Here is a 19,805-nt window from a genome sequence, read left to right on the forward strand (position 1 = left end):
AAAAAGCGTATCGGAACCGGGAGAGGGAACTGAAGACTACTTGGAAGCGGTTGACAGGTAAAACGCTTCAGTCCCGATTCCTAAACGGGACAGAAGCGTTTGTGTATGAAATGGCAAATATATTCCGGAAGACCAGAAACCGTTTAGGAACCGTTCCTCTTTCAGAATATATCGCCTGTCTGAAATTCCTCATAAAGACATATATAGTTTAAACACATCACATAATCAAATATGGATTAACAAGTTGGTTATACATCATATCAACGTCATATTATCCTTATCAAATCCTATACTACGTATTCCAAGATCTTACAAATTACTCTAACAACAAAATTTATGGTAGATCGAAATAACAACTCTTATAGTGTAAATATTTTGACTACTAAACAATCTTCTTACTAAGGCAGTCATCATACTTGTTTGAGTAATAAATATCTTGTTCCCTATCTGAACTACTTTAACAATTTAGAATTCATTCTATGTTTTAAAGACCAAGCACACTACAAAAACACACACACTCATATCTAGTCTTCCGGAAGCATTTGGCAGTATGAACAATAATTTCATAGTGCAGGGTGTATACACAATACCATGTCAGTTACAGTCTCGCCCTCCCTGCTCATCACAGTCAACTCTCATAATGCTAACATGTAAAATTCTTGCAGGGGTTAAAGGATGAGGCCCTTGTCAATTGAGGTTTATAGTTTATCTGTGTTATACGTATGAATGTACCCCAATTTCTCTCAGTAACTGGTTATTCTGGAATCACTGTTCTGCAATAACTCTTTGTTATATGTGATGGTCTTGTTATATAATGAACATTTTCAGTTATGGACAATCTGTGTATGTGTGATTTGCTAGCATGATTCTTAGACATTGTTTTACTGATAGCTGATCTATTTTATGAAATGGGTTGTGTCAATTCTCTCTGTTAAGATGAATGTTATAAATGGTTTTGTAAATGTCTTTTGTTGAAATTATAATTTCAACTCACGTATCTAAATGGTTGCCATACCTTGAGTTGCTTTTCTTGCATGCAGAGTACTCCTGCAGATGGCAAATTTTGATTTTTTATGTTTAATCTCTCAGCATATGCCACAAGAGACAATGGAACTGTACAACCAACCCTTGCCATGGAATATGCACTGTGTATGGGAATGGACATTACCTCAGATCTATTTTATGAAATGGGTTGTGTCAATTCTCTCTGTTAAGATGAATGTTATAAATGGTTTTGTAAATGTCTTTTGTTGAAATTATAATTTCAACTCATGTATCCAAATGGTTACCGTACCTTGAGTTGCTTTTCTTGCATGCACAGTACTCCTGCAGATGGCAAATTTTGATCCTTTATGTTTAATCTCTCAGCATATGCCACAAGAGACAATGGAACTGTACAACCAACCCTTGCCATGGAATATGCACTGTGTATGGGAATGGACATTACCTCAGCTTTGATGGAGGGAGATTTGATTTCATGGGGAACTGTGATTATATCCTAGCTCAGGTATCAATTCTTTATTACCCCCTTAAACGTACACATGGTACCAAAATGCAGTTTGGTGCTTTCAGTGTTTAAACAATTTCATAATGAGGAAAGAAAAGCAGTATCTGCATTTTTCTCTCTTAGCTGGATGTAGGGGATCCTAGGCCACTGTAGTACAGATCCACACACAAGAATTTGAGACATCAAAACTTGGTTTGAGGAACGTTTCTTTTTCACATGTTCCTGTAACATTCTTCTTCAGTGAGAAAAGTGAGGCTGCCACAATTGCATTGCAAATATTTCTTAGATCTAAGTTATACTTTTACCAAAATAATATGGCACAATCTGGTCAAGAGCAGGGCTATTTTTGGGCAGGAACGCACAGGAACGGAGTTCCGGCTGGCTCCCGAGTTGACTACGCCCAGCAGAAACTCATTAGCATAATAGGCCACACCCAATAGCAGAAACTCATTAGGATTGGCTACATTAGGGGTGTGTGGCCTAACATGCAAAGGAGTTCCTGCTACAAAAAAAGCCCTAGGTTTTGACAACAAACAAGGTAAACAGAATAAGAAGCAAAAGGTGGGTGTGGCTGGATTACTATACTTCTGGTAACATGGGGATGTGGCCTAATATGCTAATGAGCTATGCTCTCATGGGTGTGACTGGATATGCTAATGAGTTTCTGTTGTTGGGTGTTGGCTATTATGCTAATGAGTTCCTGCTGGGCTTTTTGCTTTTTCTACAAAAAAAGCCCTGGTCAAGAGTGTGTACTTCAAGCTTATTTCTGAGTATTCCTGTTTTTGTTTTGTTTTTTTAAACCTTCCTCCATAAAAGAAGCTAACACAACAGGGCAAAAGTTACTAGCCTGGCTTGGTCTTGGATTAATCATATTTTATATTTAGTAAGTTTGCATTTAATAAAGTGGGGAGATCATTATAGTCGTTCAGTCCCATAAGGACACTGCAACGTTTTAGAGAAATTACCTAGCCAGGGATGCCATATCCTTCTCCCTCAAGAATGTGTCATAGAAAGTGGGATGCTGAGATAGAGAATGTAATATTTAATGGGCTTTTTTTGTTTCCTGTTTTAAGGATTTTTGCCCCAATAATCCCCAGGAAGGTACGTTTCGAGTTGTAATGACAAATGCAGCATGTGGTAAATCCCCAACTGTTTGTGCCTTGAAAATCAATGTGATCTTGCAGGTAAGTCAGCTTTACAAGTGGGCAATTGCAACAACAACAACAAAGTGGATGCATTTTTGTTTGCTTGCTACAACTTGTTAGCACCTGTTCTCATCTGACATCCCTTTCCCCACCTACCCCGTTGTATTGAATCACATGGGACTTACTTCTGAGTAGGCATACTTAGAATTATTCTCAATATTCATCTGACGTAGTGAAAATAAGAATGTAATGTATAGCTGTTACCAAAATCACAATTATCTGGACTATTGGCTAGATTTGCAGGTCATTCATTAACTGGATGTAATGGATCCATTTCAGTCATCTACTTGTTGCACTTGTTGGACATCTGAAAAGGGTTTGGTGTGGTTTGAACAGGACCACCTGAGCCTTGGCACTGTCATGCATATGAACATACACTGTGTCAGACAACTGATCCACCTTGCTCAGTGGTTCCACTGACTGGTTTCCAAAGTCTCAGGAAAAGATATTTCCTAATACCTTCTCCCTAAGATCTTCTAAGTGGAGATGGTATGGATGGAACCTGGGACCTTATGCATGCAGTGCATGTGCTCTTCCTCTGACCATAGCTCTCCCATTCCAATGACATTGTCAACACATGCTAAAGCCCTGAAATACCTTCCCATACAGATTAGCTCTACTATGGTCCCGGTCACACGGGCAGGAAAATGCGCGCGGGGGGAAACGTGGCTGTTAGCCCCGGGGCTAAAAACCGCGCGGTTGCTCGAGCAGACCTACCGATGGAGGTCCCGTGGAGGTCCCGTGGTAGGGGGGAGGTGCCGATCACTCCACAGTCCTGCCGCGCGGCAAAGAAGCAGGGCGCGGGGCAAACTGGTTGTTTTTTAAAAAAAACCTCAAATGCACGCATGCTCCCTTGGTTGCTTGTGCGCACTCAGTGTTCTTTATGGCATAGTTGGCCAAACATACACTGCTTTGACTCATGTACTGCAGCCATAATTCTGCACACCCCATTTATGCATCATATACCCTTATGTATTGGCCATTTCCAGCTTTCCCATTGGCTGTGCAATGCACTCTATCAGCCATTGGCCCATCAACCACCACTCAAGAGTACTGGTGTGCCATTGACTGGGTGCTGGGTCCGCTCCTCTCCCCCTGCCTAATGCTCTGTGTGACCGCAGCCCAAGTTGACTGCTGTGGTCTGGGAGGTGGAGAGAGGAGATGGACTAGAGGAACAAAATTCTGGGGGCTCATAAAGACATGTAGTTTCTTTCCATATGATGTTTGATTTGGTCCCAGTAAAATAAGTGGATACCCAGAAAGGATCTTTTCTGGGAGGCTGTGGTTGTTCTTAGCAGCTCTAGGTAGAGATAACTGATCTGTTCAATAGATTTGAAGATGGTAGGACTGAAAGACTCTAGGTTCTGGCCAATGTCTGATGATACCTTCAGGCCCAGGATTCTGATGTAAATTAGATATTAATCTGAAGTTTATTGTGATCTAAGGTTCCATGGTCCAGAGCATCTGATGAAGTAGGTTCCAGTTAACAAAAAATAATGCCACAATAAACCAATGAGTCTAAAGTGCCACATGACTCTCTTTTTTAAAACGGCTCCTCAGACACTTTCATTTGTACATGTATTACACACATTCCACTCACAGGGACACTACTCACAAACCACCATCACCCACAGTTAGAGACAATTTCTGTTATCTGTCTAGTACATTTTTAGCCTGCCCTTCCTCCAAGGAGCTCAGAATGGCACACACAAGGCCTTTCCTCTTCAGTTTATCCTATGATAACCTGTGAGGTAAATTTTGCTTAGAGATAGTGACTGTCCCAAGAACACTCAGTGATCTTTATGGCATAGTTGGCCAAACATACACTGCTTTGACTCACGTACTGCAGCCATAATTCTGCACACCCCATTTATGCATCATCTATCTATCTATCTATCTATCTATCTATCTATCTATCTATCTATCTATCTATCATGTATCTATCTATCTATAATATTCCCTTACGTATTGGCCATTTCCAGCTCTCCCATTGGCTGTGCAATGCACTCTATCAGCCATTGGCCCATCAACCACCACTCAAGAGTACTGGTGTGCCATTGGCTGGGGGCTGGGTCTGCTCCTCTCCCCCGCCCAATGCCAGCCTGGACACTCTTCCCTCACAGAATAAACTATCCCTCACAGAATAAGCTATCAAACAAACTGATAAAGACTCTTCTCCTTCTTGGCTCCCATGGGACTAACTTTTCCCTCAGTGGCTGTTGCTAGGCTGTCAGTAAAAAGGCAAAGGCCTTTGTGGTGAACTCATTGGGGCCAGTCCTGACTAGGGTTGCCTGCTCCAGGTTGGGAAATTCCTGGATATTCTGTGGTGAAGTCTAAGGAAGCCAGAGTTTGGGGAGGGGAGAGGTCTCAGCTGAATAGGATGCCATAGAGCCCACCCTCCAAAGCAGTTATTTTCTCCAGGGGGGAGAGATCTGTTGTCTGGAGTTCAGTTGTGATACCCGGTGATCTTCAGGCTCCACCTGGAGGTTGTCTACCCTAGGCATAACAGTTAGCGCTTCAGAGCAGAGTCTGCTAGACCCAGGTTCTTGCTGTGGAAATTGAGTGGGTGATTTCGGACCAGTCAGAGACTTTCAGCCTAACCTAATTCACAGGGTTGTTGGGCAGATCAAAAGGGGGAGAGGAGAATAATGTAAGTTGCTTTGGTTGCCACTCTGGAGAAAGACTGTACTTTTCCTCCTGGGGAACCATTGCTGCCAATCTCCAGGTGAGAGTTGGAGATCACTCAGAATTAAAACTGCTCTCCAGATGGTAGAGATCAGTTCCCTTGGAGAAAATGGCTGCTTTGCAGGGTGGACTCTGTGTCATTATACCCTGCTGAGGTCGCTTCCATCCTACTTGGGTTCCCACGGTGGAGAAAGAGGCTACAGGTGGGCAGGAGAGATGGAAAGCTGAAGTCAGAGGTAGGTTGATGGTTGGCTGGGAAGGAGATAGGGTTGCTACCTCCAAGACAGGTCCAATGCCATAGACTCTACCCTACAAACCAGCCATTTCCACCTGGGGAAGCATTGTTGCCAATCTCCAGGGGAGGCCTGGAGATCACTCAGAATTACAACTGCTCTTCAGATGGCAGAGATTAGTTCTCCTGGAGAAAATTGTAAGCTCTGTTTCATACCCTGCTAAGGTCACCGCAGCAAACTTACACTGAGTGCCCAAGGCCAGGGCACCCACCCAGAGTCTCTTTCTAGAGCTCATTGTATTTATTTCCATAATGGGCCTTATTCCTAGTTAATACATAGGTCAATGGTCCTGCCTATTCACATACACACCACTCATGTACTTCCTTATTCACTCAGTCATCCTAAGCACCTATCAACACTACAATAGTGTCTCCAATCCATCCCACCAACAGATTTCAGCTTGTGTTGCTCTTTAGATCATTTGATTCTTTAGCAATTAGAATATTCATTACACTGCAGCAACTCAGGATGGGTCTTCTGTCTCTGACCTTTGGGCTTTTGTGATATCATAGCAGCAAAGAATGAGAAGTTAGAGGAAGTATGTGCTGTTCCAGTTCTGTGTCTTGTTGGGGAACTGTATGCATTATTATTTATTGCTGTTCAGGCTTGTAGCTATGAGATAGTGTGCTTTGATTTCAACTTGCAAATGTGTTTTAGTTTATTTTTTATTTCTAGAACACTGAAATCAGACTTTCATCTGGAAAAATGGAGGTGATAACCAGTAAGCCTGGCACAGAAAAAAACTATAAATTCTACATCATGGGGCTTTATATTGTAATTGAAACTTACCATGGAATGACTTTTATGTGGGATTAGCTCACACTAACTCAGCTTAGAGGGAACACTGGTTGTAAGATGTAGAGCATTTTGTGTTTTTTAGGATTGGAAACCATGCCCTATTTATTTTTAAACTGTTTTCATTCCTGTTGAAATTGTGTTTATGTTTATGAATTTCAATGGCTTCCTTGTGTAATCTGACATAGTAATTGGATGTGTTGTCCAGCATTTCAGTGTCTTGGAATAAGATACTGTGTCCTGTTTGAGTTAGGCTATGTTCAGCCACTGCTGATTTTTCAGGTTGGCCAAGTCTGCAGTGTCTTTCATGTTCTTTTATTCTTGTCTGGATGCTACATTGTGTGGTCCCAATGTAAACCTGTCCAGAACTGCAGGGTATGTGGTATACTCCTGCAGACGTGAGGGGATCTCTTCTGGTAAGTCAGGCCCACCAGAAAAATACAACAGATGCTATGATTGGCAAAAGACAGAAGAGACCCCCTCACTTCTGCAGGAGTATACCACATAACCTGCAGTTGTGGACTGGTTTACATCGGGACCACACAGTATAGGGTCCAGACAAGAATAAAAGAACATGAAAGACAATGCAGACTTGGCCAACCTGAAAAATCAGCAGTGGCTGAACATAGCCTAACTCAAACAGGACACCCTACCCCACCTTCCTGAGTAGATACAAATTACCTGCCTACCATTTTTCTTTTCACCTTGACACAGAGAGTGCTCCATCTTTCTGTGTTATACCTTGGAGGATGCCATTCACAGCTGCTGGTGAAATGTCAGGTACTACAATGCCAAGACCTTGGCCGTACAGCCTGGAAAATCTACAAAACTAAAGGAAAGACTGTCATGTCTGAAGTGATCCTTCAGTTGTAATAAATATGTGTCTCTTGTGTATTATAAAATCCACAGAGAATGCTTACAAACATAAAACCCCGAGTCATATCTTTTTACAATATGAGACTACTTTGCCATATAGTAGAGAAGAGGTTAGCATATAGGAAGCAGATAATTTATGTTTTAATATCTTCTTTCAGCTATAATAGAAACTAATAATTCAAACCAGCATTTGCTGGTGTGTGACAGTTTAACTTGCAAATTTAGACAATATTATTTTCCCAATTGAGTCCAGAACATTTTCTGCATGATATAAATACAGTTAAACTCTCTCCTGTTTCCAGAAAATGGAGTCACTGCTTAGTATATAAGAGTATTTGGAATGGAACTGGATATATTGTGCTTGCGGAGGACGTACGTCACGCTAAGGATATAAATTGTAGAAGTCTGCATAAGCAGAATTTGACTTTACTACTTACAACAATTTTTTCCCCCCTGTCAAAAAGACATTTGTGGGATAACCTGTACAAATTTTGTAGGGCAAGGTTTGTGGTCTTTGCGGTGACTTTGACAACAGTGCCCACAATGACTTTACCAGCAGAGGGCAGTCCGTGGAGTCTCATGCACAGGCATTCGGAAGCAGCTGGAAAGTCACCACTAGCTGCTCAGACATGAACAAGACTGACCCTTGTGCAACTCAGCCTCTCAAGCTTGTACTGGGGCAGAAGCACTGCGGTATTATCAAGAGCGAAATCTTCAAACCCTGCCACAATAAGGTAAGAGCACTCTTCAGTCTTTGGGTCTCTTGCTTATCCCTCCTCCTGTTCTCTGTTGCTCTGTCTCCCCTCTTCTTGTATTCCTTTGTTTTGATAATATTTATTTGCTATCCTCAGCAACTCTGCTTACTGGCACAGATTACCTTCAGTATTTGCAGCACTATGAGGGTTGGCTAGGGCTGCCAAGTCCCCCTGGGGGCGGAGAAATGGATGCCAGCCAGGGTCAATTCTGGACATATTGTTTAGAAGTATGGGAAAGAGCGGCTGGCCAGTTAATGACCTCCTCCCCACCGTAGAGAGATGCATAATTTAGGAACAATGGGTCTCCCAAGAACCTATTTCCTCACATGGGACTAATCCTACCAGCTTCCAGCCTCATTTCCTCTCATCTATTTACCCTAATTAAGCCACACTATTCACCAAACCTGGTAGCTTTTCCCATCTGGTACTTAAAGGGTCATCAGGCACCATTTACACTTATAGTCCTCCTCAGGAAATTCTATCAAGGTTCTCCCAAATCATTGTCTAACTCCAAAAAGCCCATCAAGGTATTGTTTGCGGGCAAACACATCAGACAGCCCCAGGGAGCATTTTCCCCTATAATTGTAGCACTCTGCTCCATAGCAGTGTGTGGTGTCGACATCCTACTTCATACCCCCACTTGCATGTGGGCCTTCTCCTTTTCTCTGTGAAACGCTGGTCATTTCACTGCTGCCTCCACAGACCTCACTCTTCGAGCCTTCCCTGAAATTGCTTTCTCCCATCTCCTCAGTGATTTCCTCTTAGATTGCTCATGTGTTTTCTGTATGTTTGTATCTCTGTGTTTTGCCCTTTTACTCCTCTTTTCATAAAACCCTTTCCAGTTACACATCTGAATGGTATATTTTGAGAGTTCTCTAAGGGAAAGATCCCCGTATACATAGGTGGAAAATACAATTACCCCCAACTCACTTTGTCTCTATTTCCCCCAATTAAATGGGAGACTGCCTCTTTGGATAACATCCCCTGTAGCCAATTAGGTAGTAGAAAGGCTAACCTGTCCTCCCAGGCCAGAGTGTCTGGCCCTTATGAGAGGGACTCCCTGGAGAATGTGGGCTCCTTCCTTTTCCTGCCTCTCTGAGGGTTGCCTCACCCTCCTGGGTTGATTGGTCAGAGCTACTACCAATCAAGTATGACTGGGCCAGGCCTTCTACCTCCTTTAAATGGCTGCCCTGCCTCCCTCCAGCCAGCTGGTGCTGGTACATTGAGGTCTACCATAATGTTCCTCTGTCATCTGACCCTGCTGGCCCCTTGGAAAGACTTGGAAAGAAGGAAGGGGGCAATTGGTAACCAGGTGTGCAATCTGACTTGTCCAAGGGGAGAAGCGTGTGTTTCAAGTTCCCAGAATTTTTTTTTTAAAGGTGACATGATATCCAGGCGTGTGTGTACTCCAACACGGATCAACATCTGATAGCCAGAACAGCTTTTACATTGCAGCTGTCCTGCTTTTAAACATTCCCGGCTAATGTAGCCACACCCACTGTACACATATCAACCTATGAGGTTGCCGAGATAATGTCCAATCACATTCGTTCCCAATCAGGGAGCTTGCTTGAAGTGATTGGCTTGTTACTTCGTGGGCTAGCAATTCTATTGGATGGATTTGGATCCTAGCCCAGGACGAAGCTCAACATTACATTTCAGTTAGATGTTTCACAACATTTCATTCAAGGCAGCTTTGAATACATTACAGTACCTCATACTTTATCATAAGAATGGAGCTTTGGATTCCAGACTAAGTTGAACCACTCTGAGGCAGGAAAATATTTCTGTGAGGAAATGTTATCACAGCCGTTGGTTTTATGTGGCTTAAAGCCCTAATGTTAACAAAGAAGAGGGCCTGATTAACAATTAACTTGATTTAAAAAATTGATGGCCAGATACTAGAGGCTTCTTTCCAAGACAGCTCGTTCTACTGTAATTAGCATGACAGAATTAGGTGCAGGCCCATTGTTTTGCCTTTTAATTGTAGAATGAGACAGAAGCTTTAATGAAAGGCGCAGCATCAAGATCATGATGTGGGGGTGGGGAAGCACGATCATTACAACAGTGATTTGTCACAACACCATCAGCTTATGTATGCTTTTCCTTTTAATTTATATGTGGCTGTCCAATTGCTGTTCTTTTCAGATTTCCAAGAACAAAGCTTATTAGTTATGACTATCAGTAACCCAAGGGTTAAACATAGGGTTACCAGGTCCCTCCTGGCAGCTGGTGGGGGATGGGAAGGCACCAATCAGCTGGCTGGTGGGGGGACTTATCTGGAGAAAGAGAAAGGTCCAGCCCTGGTGGCTAATGTCACACAGGAAGTGACATCGTCATGCTGCAATGTCCAAGTGATGCTCTGGTATTTGGGCAAAAACTAAATGGTAAAACCAGTGTCTACCATAGACTTTTTGCCCAAATACCAGAGTATTGCCTGGATGTTGCTGGTATGATGACATCACTTCCTGTGTGACTCCGATGAAGGCCTGGGCCTTTCTCTTTCTCTAGATAAGTCCCCCCCACCAGCCAGCTGATTGGTGCCTGGGGGGCAGGGCCGGGTGGCAGGGGACCCCTGTCCCCACCAGGGCATCTGGCAACCATAGCTAAAGGAGAGCAAGAAGAATTTATTACAGATCAGATCATAATTCCAGGCAGATAAAAACGAGCATGAGGGGGACACCTTCTCGAGAGAGGGCTGGTGTCATTGCTAGGTTCACAAAGTGGTTGCAGGGTGTGATTAGGCCAGATCCTAGTATTCCCTAAACCAGAGCAGCTATTTACCAATATGGTCAGCTCCAGGGGTCATTTCATAGAAAAGGAGGTGCAGGAGCTCATTAGCATAACTCATTAGCATAACATATTTGCATATGCCACACACTCTGACATCACTGGAAGTGTGTCAGAAGGCAACACCCACCGCTGAGGCTCCACTGGACTGTTTTCGATTGCTAGCTATTTGGGGGGTGGGGGAGAAAAAAAAGCTGTGAAGATCTGCCCTCACAGAGGAGGGAGAGCTTGTACCTGAATAAAACTTGGTCTGAAAGGTGCCACTGGACTGTCTTGGACGGGGGAGCTGGGAGGGGGGCTCTGCAACTTACCTGGCTGCTTTTTGCTCTGACTGAGGTCTGCTGGGAGCAGAGGGCGGGGCTTGTTGCATGTGCCCGCCCTCTGGGCTCTTTACTGCCAGAGCTCCGCTCCTGTGCGCTCCTGCAGGAAATGACCCCTGGTCAGCTCTATAAACTGAGATGAGGTGGTGACCTCAGGTGGTATACTTGGGGAGCTTTTCCCAATCTGCGTTCAAGAACAAAGTAGAGCATGGTTTGCAAGACATTGATTTCTGATCCTCTGCATGTTGTACAATACGAATAGTTATTAATGTACGCATGATCCTATGGGCATGCTATGAATTTGTTATCTATAGAGGCAATGTAGCGATTACTCGGAAGCCATGCACTTTTGCAGAGCAGTCTTCCATAATAAATCTCCCATATGCTTTATATCTATGTCATAGAGCTTCTGTTTTTTAAAAGTGTTGCAGAAACAATAAATGAATAAAAAGCAGATTAAGTGCAGCACTGAAAGAAATATTCAATATCGTTATTTTTGGTTTTCTCAGGTCAGCCCTACTCCCTAAAGTGTTGCAGAAACAATAAATGAATAAAAAGCAGATTAAGTGCAGCACTGAAAGAAATATTCAATATCGTTATTTTTGGTTTTCTCAGGTCAGCCCTACTCCCTATTATGAGGCCTGTGTGTCTGATTTCTGTGGCTGTGACAGTGCGGGAGACTCTGAGTGCTTCTGCACTGCGGTGGCTGCTTATTCCTGGAGCTGTAGCAGAGCTGGCGTCTGCATTGACTGGCGAACCCCGACAGCTTGCCGTAAGTACCCGCTAAAGGAATTTAATGTTCAGAGGATCATTGCTCACATAAAAGCAATGTTGTCGCTTGTTTAATGCTTTTGATGTTCAGTGTTGTTAGTGATGATTTAAAAACAAATTAAAATATATTTTTTTAAAAAAATAAAAAATATAAGTGCTTTATCACTATACTGGCTGGGTTCTGAACATTTTAAATTGCTTATTAAATAATGAGGCTGTGATTTACTGAAATTAAGTAAAAGCTGTATATAAATAAATAGCATTATATATTACCACATGATAATGCACAAGATTCACCATATAAATTATTACCTAGAATGCTTTTGATATTCAGTGTTGTTGATGATGATTTAAAAACAAATTAAAAATATAAAAGCCAAGTATTTTAAAGACCAAACGAAACATTTATTAAAAAAGGGGAAAAAAGAGGAGTCCGCTCTTTTGATTCCTGTGAAAATATTTGCTAAGAAATTAGCTTAAGGTTGTTTTTTCCCCAAAAACTGAAGAAGAAAGTGGAAGAATGGAAAACAAAGTTATGTATCAGACGCACATAAAGTATACCATACAGATTACCACTCAAACATCAAAAAGTACTAAACATGCCAAACTTTCTTTGTTTGGAGGGAGGAGAGAGGAAATGAGAAACACAAGCGATTTATCCTCATCTGTCTTCCCTCGGTGGTTATTGGTAGGGAATGGGGTGTACAGGAAGCCCAAAGCTCAATATAGCAAATTGCTACATCGAAAAGATTATGGGAGGGGGGAACAACCTATTTGGCGAGCTCCTCAGTTACCCACAGGACAAAAAACTTTGGATTTGGAAGCTTCAGGAACGGTCCTCAATATTTCCAACACACAAAATCAAGGAAGAATAATTCCCTTGTATGTGTGTGTTTTAAAAAGTGGTTTTAGAAGCCTTCCCCTTAAAAAAACCCTCATGATGTATTAAACAAATAACCTAGTAAAGACAGATAATTCACATCGCTTTGAAACAATGGAGACGGACCCACCCACAGGAGGGAACAACAGTGAGGAGAAAATGAATGGGGACTTTATTGGGGGGGGGGGGGGTATTAATTCATGTTTGAGTTGGGTCTGCTGCAATTTTTCCACCCTGTTTTGACTGCTAAATGTGGTCTGGATAGACAGAGGGCGACAGTTCCAGGAAATACATGGCCTTGCCAGGGCTCTTTTTGTAGAAAAAGTCCAGCAGGAACTCGTTAGCCTAATAGGCCACACCCAACAGCAGAAACTCATAAGCATCTTAGGACACACCCCTGACAACACAACTCATTACCGCACCCACATGTTACCAGAAGTGTAGTCATCCAGCCACACCCACCTTTTGCTTCTTATTCTGTTTACCCTGTTTGTCGTCAAAACCCAGGGTCTTTTTTTGTAGCAGGAACTCCTTTCCATGTTAGGCCACACACCCCTAACGTAGCCAATCCTAATGAGTTTCTGCTGTTGGGTGTGGCCTATTATGCTAATGAGTTCCTGCTGGGCGTGGCCAACTCGGGAGCCAGCCGGAACTCTGTTCCTGTGCGTTCCTGCCCCAAAATAGCCCTGGCCTTGCCTTTGAAAGGAGCTCACAACAAGCTGTTTTGAGCCACCTCCTGTCTTGTCCAAACTGAACTGACAGCAAGCATGCAGAGCTGGGCTCCATGTTTCTTGCTGCTGCCAAGTATTTGAAGCAAAGTCTGACAGGGCTCCTTTTGTAGCAGGAACACCTTTGCATATTAGGTGAAACCCCCCCTAATGTAGTCAATCCTCCAAGAGCTTACAGTAGCCCCTGTAAGAAGAGCTCTGTCAGCTCTTGGAGGATTGGCTACATTAGGGGGGTGTCGCCTAATATACAAAGGAGTTCCTGCAACAAAAAGAGCCCTGAGCAAAGATAAAAATGAATCTCTAATAATAATTAAATGACATCAGTAAGTGGATTCCCCATTAGTATTATTTTTGAGTGTATCTTAAATGGCTTGGGAGCAGGGTGCTTGAGAGACTGCCTCCTTTCATGTTGCCCAGCCTTCTAGTTAAGATCTGTCTCACAAACCTTACTGGTGGTGACCAGAGATGGGTTTTTGTTTTTGTTTTAATAACGGCATCTCACTTATGGAAGGATCTTCCTGTTGAGGCTTGCCTGGTGCCTACATTGATTTCTGTTAGATGCCTGGCCAAAACACTGCGGTTCACCCAGGCTTTTAATTAAGGGGTTGATCTTTGAACGCTACTTTAGTCTGGATACCGTTACTTGAAGCTCTCGGTGGTCTGTTCTTATGCTCTGTGTTTTTGTGCTTGTCTGGGTCTTGAATGCTGCAAGTCCTCCTATTGAAATTAATGTCTGAGATGCTGTGGCAAATGCATAGCCAAAGGCAAGCCAGGAAGTGGTAGGCTTACCAAGTACTTACTGAGAATCGGCGGGGGACACATACTTCTTCTCAGGACCATTCCCGCGTGGAAAACAGATGCGCTGCACTGTGCCGTTGCCAGGAAGTGACGTCGGGCGACGCTCTGGCAATGGGGCTGAAAACTCGATGGTACCATCGAGTTTTCAGCCCCATTGTCAGAGCATCGCCCAGTGTCACTTCCTGGCGACGGCATGGTGTGGTGTGGGTGTGTTTCAGGGAGGAATGTTCCGGCCAGGGAACATGTGTCCCCCGCTGATTCGCGGTAGGTACTTGGCAACCCTAGGAAGTGGAGGGATGAACGAAGGATCCAAATGAGGCCTTACCAATTATGACTATCATGTCTTCTAATGCAGCTGTGTTCTGTGACTACTATAACCCACCCAACAAAAAGGAGTGGCATTATAAACCCTGCGGAAACCCTTGTTTAAGGACTTGCAGGAATTGCGCAGGAAGGTGCGGCGATCTACCATACAGTTCGGAAGGTAAGCCAAATTGGAGCGTTTGCCTCTGCACATCATGCAAAACAGACTAAGGTGAAAGACTCGTTTCCGCTGTGATTTGACAAATGCAAACAGGCATTTATTTGCACAGATAAAATTTGTCAAAGGCCTGTTCCCTTGAAGGTTAAAGTGACTATGCAAATAATGAAAAAGTAGTATATTTAAAAGCATTTGTTGTAATTGATGTCCAATAGTCTCCTTTTTCTACTTTATAACAGTCTTCCATCATGTTACTCCAGAATCACTCCACCTGTAGAACCTGTGCATTTGCCACCATTATAGGTGTGCTTGAAGCCTGAGCATGTGTTAGACATGTGGTCTGAAATACAGGCCCTTCATAAATAGACCCTGAAGCAAATTGTGTGCCAAACTGCTGGTGGGCAAAAAGATCTTACCTGTGTGGTGTTGCTTGTGCGTGTACAATATTTGTATGCCTAGGGTTGCCAACCCCCCCAGTTTGGCAGGGGTGCCCCGCTTTTGGGGGGCTTCTACCCACTGCCAGACAGCTGGCCTCCGGGGAAGCCCCGCCCCCAAGTCCCAAGACCCACAGCCACCCCTCTCCCTTCTCTCTTAAGAGAGAGGAGGGAGAGGTGTGTGTGTGTGGGGGGGAAACGCCAGCTCCTTTAACTGCAGGAAGCCGGCATTTCCCAGAGAGGAGGGAGAGGAGCGAACGGGGGGAGGGGGGAAACACCAGCTCCTTTAAGTGCAGGAAGCCGGCGTTTCCCACGCACCCGATCTCTGTTGGGTGTGCGCACGTGGGAGGGGGGAATGCCAGCTCTCTGCACTTAAAGGGGCCCCTTTAACTGCAGGGAGCCGGCGCTGCTGGAAGATGGGGTGGGCAGACAGGGGGGACGTCCCAACGTGATGTCATCATGTCAAGATGCCCCGCCCCCTCCAGGAATGCCCCCCAAAGTCTCCTGCTGGAGGTGAAGATAGGACTTGGCAGCCCTAGGCGTGCCTGTGCAACAGCCATCTGGGTTATGGTTCTCTGGTGGACTAGTTCCACACAAAGGAGACGAGAGCCTAGTTGAGAAAATGGGCATGGGAAAGGTTGTACAGGAAAGAGTCTCTTGTCTGGCAGTATCCCATTCAAACCACAGTCTTTGTAACCTGCCCTCAGAATTCTCTCCATTGGGTCTGTGTAATGTATTCAAAGCTGCCTTGAATGCAATGTGTGGAACATCTAATTGAAATGTAATGTTGAGTTTCATCCTGGGCTAGGATCCAAAGTCATCCAATAGTATTGCTAGCCCAGGACGTAACAAGCCAATCACTTCATGCAAGCTCCCTGAGCGGGAACTAATGTGATTGGACATTATCTCGGCAACCTCATAGGTTGGTATGTGTACAGTGGGTGTGGCTATATTAGCCGGGAATGTTTAAAAGCAGGACAGCTGCAATGTAAAAGCTGTTCTGGCTATCTGATGTTGATCTGTGTTGGAGTTGTGTTCGAGTTGAAGAATAAAGTTGTGTTCTTGCTGAATCACTCTCTGACTGCTTTGTTAAGCGAGCGACTTAGTCAGTTTCTCTTTTCACCATCACTGTGACAGCTATGAGCTTGAGTGCCAACGGGGCCCTCTATTTTCCACAAAATAATATCTGGGCTTCCAGAAGATGAAGTGAAAAGATATATTTGTTCCGGATTATATATATCTAATCCAGCCTTCATGTTTCTATCCCAAAATGTACACTGGAAAGGTACCAAAAAATTAGTATTCAGGGCTCCTTTTGTAGCAGGAACACCTTTGCATATTAGGCGACACACCCCTAATGTAGCCAATCCTCCAAGAGCTTACAGAGCTCTTCTCACAGGGGCTACTGTAAGCTCTTGGAGGATTGGCTATATTAGGGGTGTGTCGCCTAATATGCAAAGGAGTTCCTGGATGGATGGATGGATGGATGGATGGAGAGAGAGAGAGAAAAGAAATTTATGTCCAGTAGATGAAAAGGTAAATTATTCTTTGCCTGTTTCCAACGTAGGCTGCTACCCAGAGTGCAGTGCTGACAAACCATATTATGATGAGGAAAAGAGAGAATGTGTCTCAGCATCTAAGTGTACTTTTTGGTAAGTAAATTCTATTTATAGCCCACTCTCCCGAAGACTATGGTGCCCATCAATGTGCTTTCTGGTGTCCACTTTCTTCTTTCCCAAAGCATATTATCCCCAAAGCAAAGTTAATCCTGGGTTTCACCCATCTCTTTGGAGCAGCAGGTACTTCAGAAGAATCCAGGAGCTATCACCTTTCTATCTGCAGGGAGCAACCAGGGCTTTTTTGGTAGAAAAAGCCCAGCAGGAATTCATTAGCATCATAGGCCAAACCCAACAGCAGAAACTCATTAGCATATTAGCCACCCCCCCATATTACCAGAAGTTAGGTCATCCAGCCACACCCACCTTTTGCCTCTTATTCTGTTCACCTTGTTTGTTGTAAAAACCCAGGGCTTTTTTTTGTAGCAAGAACCCCTTTGCATGTTAGGCCACACACCCCTAATGTAGCCAGTCCTAATGAGTTTCTGCTGTTGGGTGTGGCCTATTATGCTAATGAGTTCATGGTGGGTGTGGCCAACTTGGGAGCCAGCCGGAACTCCGTTCCTGTGCGTTCCTGCCCAAAAATAGCCCTGGAAGCAACCATCTAGATACATCTATTTTCCAAGAATGGCTTGGAATCCCCCAATATTTGGTGATTGGACCCAGCCACCCTTGCCTCCCTGGCAGCTGTTGGGTGGTTGGCTGTGCCCCTCAAGACAGCCATTGGGTACTGGTGCCTATTCAGTATTCTCCAATTTCTAAAAGTGGCTACAGACTCAACCAGGTTGGGGACTCCTAGTATTGTGTCATAAGCACACTTGGACTTTCTAAGTTTGCAAAGTTGATGTTTTCACCAGACTCTTCACCTTGTTGTTGTTGTTCAGTCACATAGTCGAGTCCGACTCATTGCGACCCCATGGACCAGATCATGCCAGGCCTTCCTGTCTTCCGTCGTCCTCTGACGTTTGCTCAATTTCATGTTCATTGCATCTATGACCTACAAATAATAATAATAATAATGGAGGGATGTCAGAGGGAGAGGGAGATTATATTTCGTTGCACTTAAAAATTTAGGCAATAAACTGTCAATAGTATTTATGTGTATTTTAATGTTTATTTTCCCCTAGTGATCCAAAGGGAAACCTGTCCTTGAAAGATTCCATTGGTAAGATTTACAGTGTCAGCTCCTTATTTGTTATTATTGTAAGATATAGAATGAGGGTCGGTGCACTGTGTGGTGTCTGAAGACCAAAGCAAACATTTGTTTTGATTTATCTTAATCTTAGAACATACAATCAGTGGTCATGTCATTTATCCTGGACAGGGAAGCAGTTGGTTAAAAGATTAAGCCATATTTCAGTAGACTCTTTGCTCAGCTTCATTTTACATCTCAAAGATAATCCATACATTTACCTAACTCTCTATATAAATACCAACAAGGTAGCTCATAGTTACAGCATCAAAAATAACAATAAAGCACTAAGCATAACAAAAATAATAAAATATCATACAGATAGAACGAAAAGAATAAAAGATAATGTCAATGGAAACAATATCAAATGCAAATAGGAGAATGGTCTTAAAAACCCTTAAAAGTAGCACAGCACAAAAAAAGAGAAACCCTAAAACAAGGGAGGCATTAGCAGGGGTCATCTGGGGGGGGACGCGGGGGGACGCCATCCCCCCGGGTGAGGTGCGGGAGGGCGGGGCCTGGAGCTCCCTGCTGGTGCCACACTTCCGGTGATGTCAGGGGGTTTGGCATATGCTAATGAGTTATGCTAATGAGTCCCCCTAGCTCTTTTTCTACGAAATGACCCCTGGGCATTAGAATGCAGAAACTAATACAATTTCATAAAGGAGGTAGAACTGATATTCAACAAGGCCTGAATTAGTGGATTCACCTCAAGGATCTGAAATTGCTCCCTCAGTTCAGAGATCGGCTACACAGGCTTTTAGCTCCTTCCCACCATTAAGTTTTTAAAAAAACCACCTGATATGTTCTGGTAAACAAAATTAATGCTTAAGATAGAACACACAATGGAAATGACAATTCATTACCTTATCAATGATGTCCTTGGTATGTGAACAGCTGAAAGTCAACTTGATTGGTTGGGCAAGAAAGGGAGTAAAAGATCTTTCTTGTGTTCCCCTTTTAGTAGCATCCTCTGTTCCCCAAAAGGCTAACTTTGAGTGTCAGGGGACCCTCATCAACTTAGTGGCATGAGAGCAGGAGGCTCCAGCGAGTGGAGGGAACTGGGAGAAATTTCCTTGTGTGAGTGGAAGCAGGGCTATTTTGGGGCAGGAACGCACAGGAACGGCGTTCCGGCTGGCTTCAGAGTTGGCCACGCCCACTACAGTAGAGACCTCTGCATGCGTGGCTACAGAGGGAAGGCCTGAAGAGTGACCTCCCCAATGACTCTGAGGTGGGTGGGCCAGGAGGTGCCCGGAAGGATCGGAGAAGTATTTAAATGCCTTCCTGTGCCTTCTCCGGCCTGTCCAAGGGCCAGCTTGCGAGGCACCTGGGCAAGCCAAGGGAAGGCATGGGGGTGTGGCCTAATATGCTGATGAGTTTCTGCTGTTGGGTGTGGCCTATTATGCTAATGAGTTCCTGCTGGGCTTTTTCTAAAAAAAAAAGCCCTGAGTGGAAGTGCCCAGTTATCCACCAGTTGTGTTCTGCTGGTCGTCATCTTTTACTCTTCCCCCCACCTCCACCCAAGATGGCTTGTCTGGGCTAGCCACTGTTTCTCCACCTAACCTACCTCACACAGTTATGAAGATAAAACGAAGAAGGGAGACCACACATGCTATTCTGTCCTCCTTGGAGGAAGAGTGAGATAAAAACGTACTAGATATATACATTGTACATACATA

The 19,805-nt window shown here is 43.9% G+C and overlaps 1 protein-coding gene across 1 annotated transcript in view; it reads left to right on the forward strand.

The window, feature by feature from the left end:
- LOC107111907 (mucin-5B-like) overlaps nt 1-19,805 on the forward strand; it is a gene marked incomplete at its 3' end in the record, with an annotated part of 105,586 nt that overhangs the window by 49,377 nt on the left and 36,404 nt on the right. Inside the window, 9 exon segments of the mRNA XM_015412953.1 lie at nt 1,369-1,507; nt 2,581-2,691; nt 6,366-6,547; nt 7,204-7,219; nt 7,859-8,095; nt 11,842-11,998; nt 14,759-14,887; nt 16,886-16,970; nt 18,062-18,099. Coding sequence (XP_015268439.1) covers nt 1,369-1,507; nt 2,581-2,691; nt 6,366-6,547; nt 7,204-7,219; nt 7,859-8,095; nt 11,842-11,998; nt 14,759-14,887; nt 16,886-16,970; nt 18,062-18,099 — 1,094 coding nt within the window.

This window comes from Gekko japonicus, unplaced genomic scaffold, assembly GCF_001447785.1.
Source record: "Gekko japonicus isolate JY-2015 unplaced genomic scaffold, Gekko_japonicus_V1.1 scaffold2018, whole genome shotgun sequence".
In the NCBI taxonomy this organism is placed as follows: Eukaryota; Metazoa; Chordata; class Lepidosauria; order Squamata; family Gekkonidae; genus Gekko; species Gekko japonicus.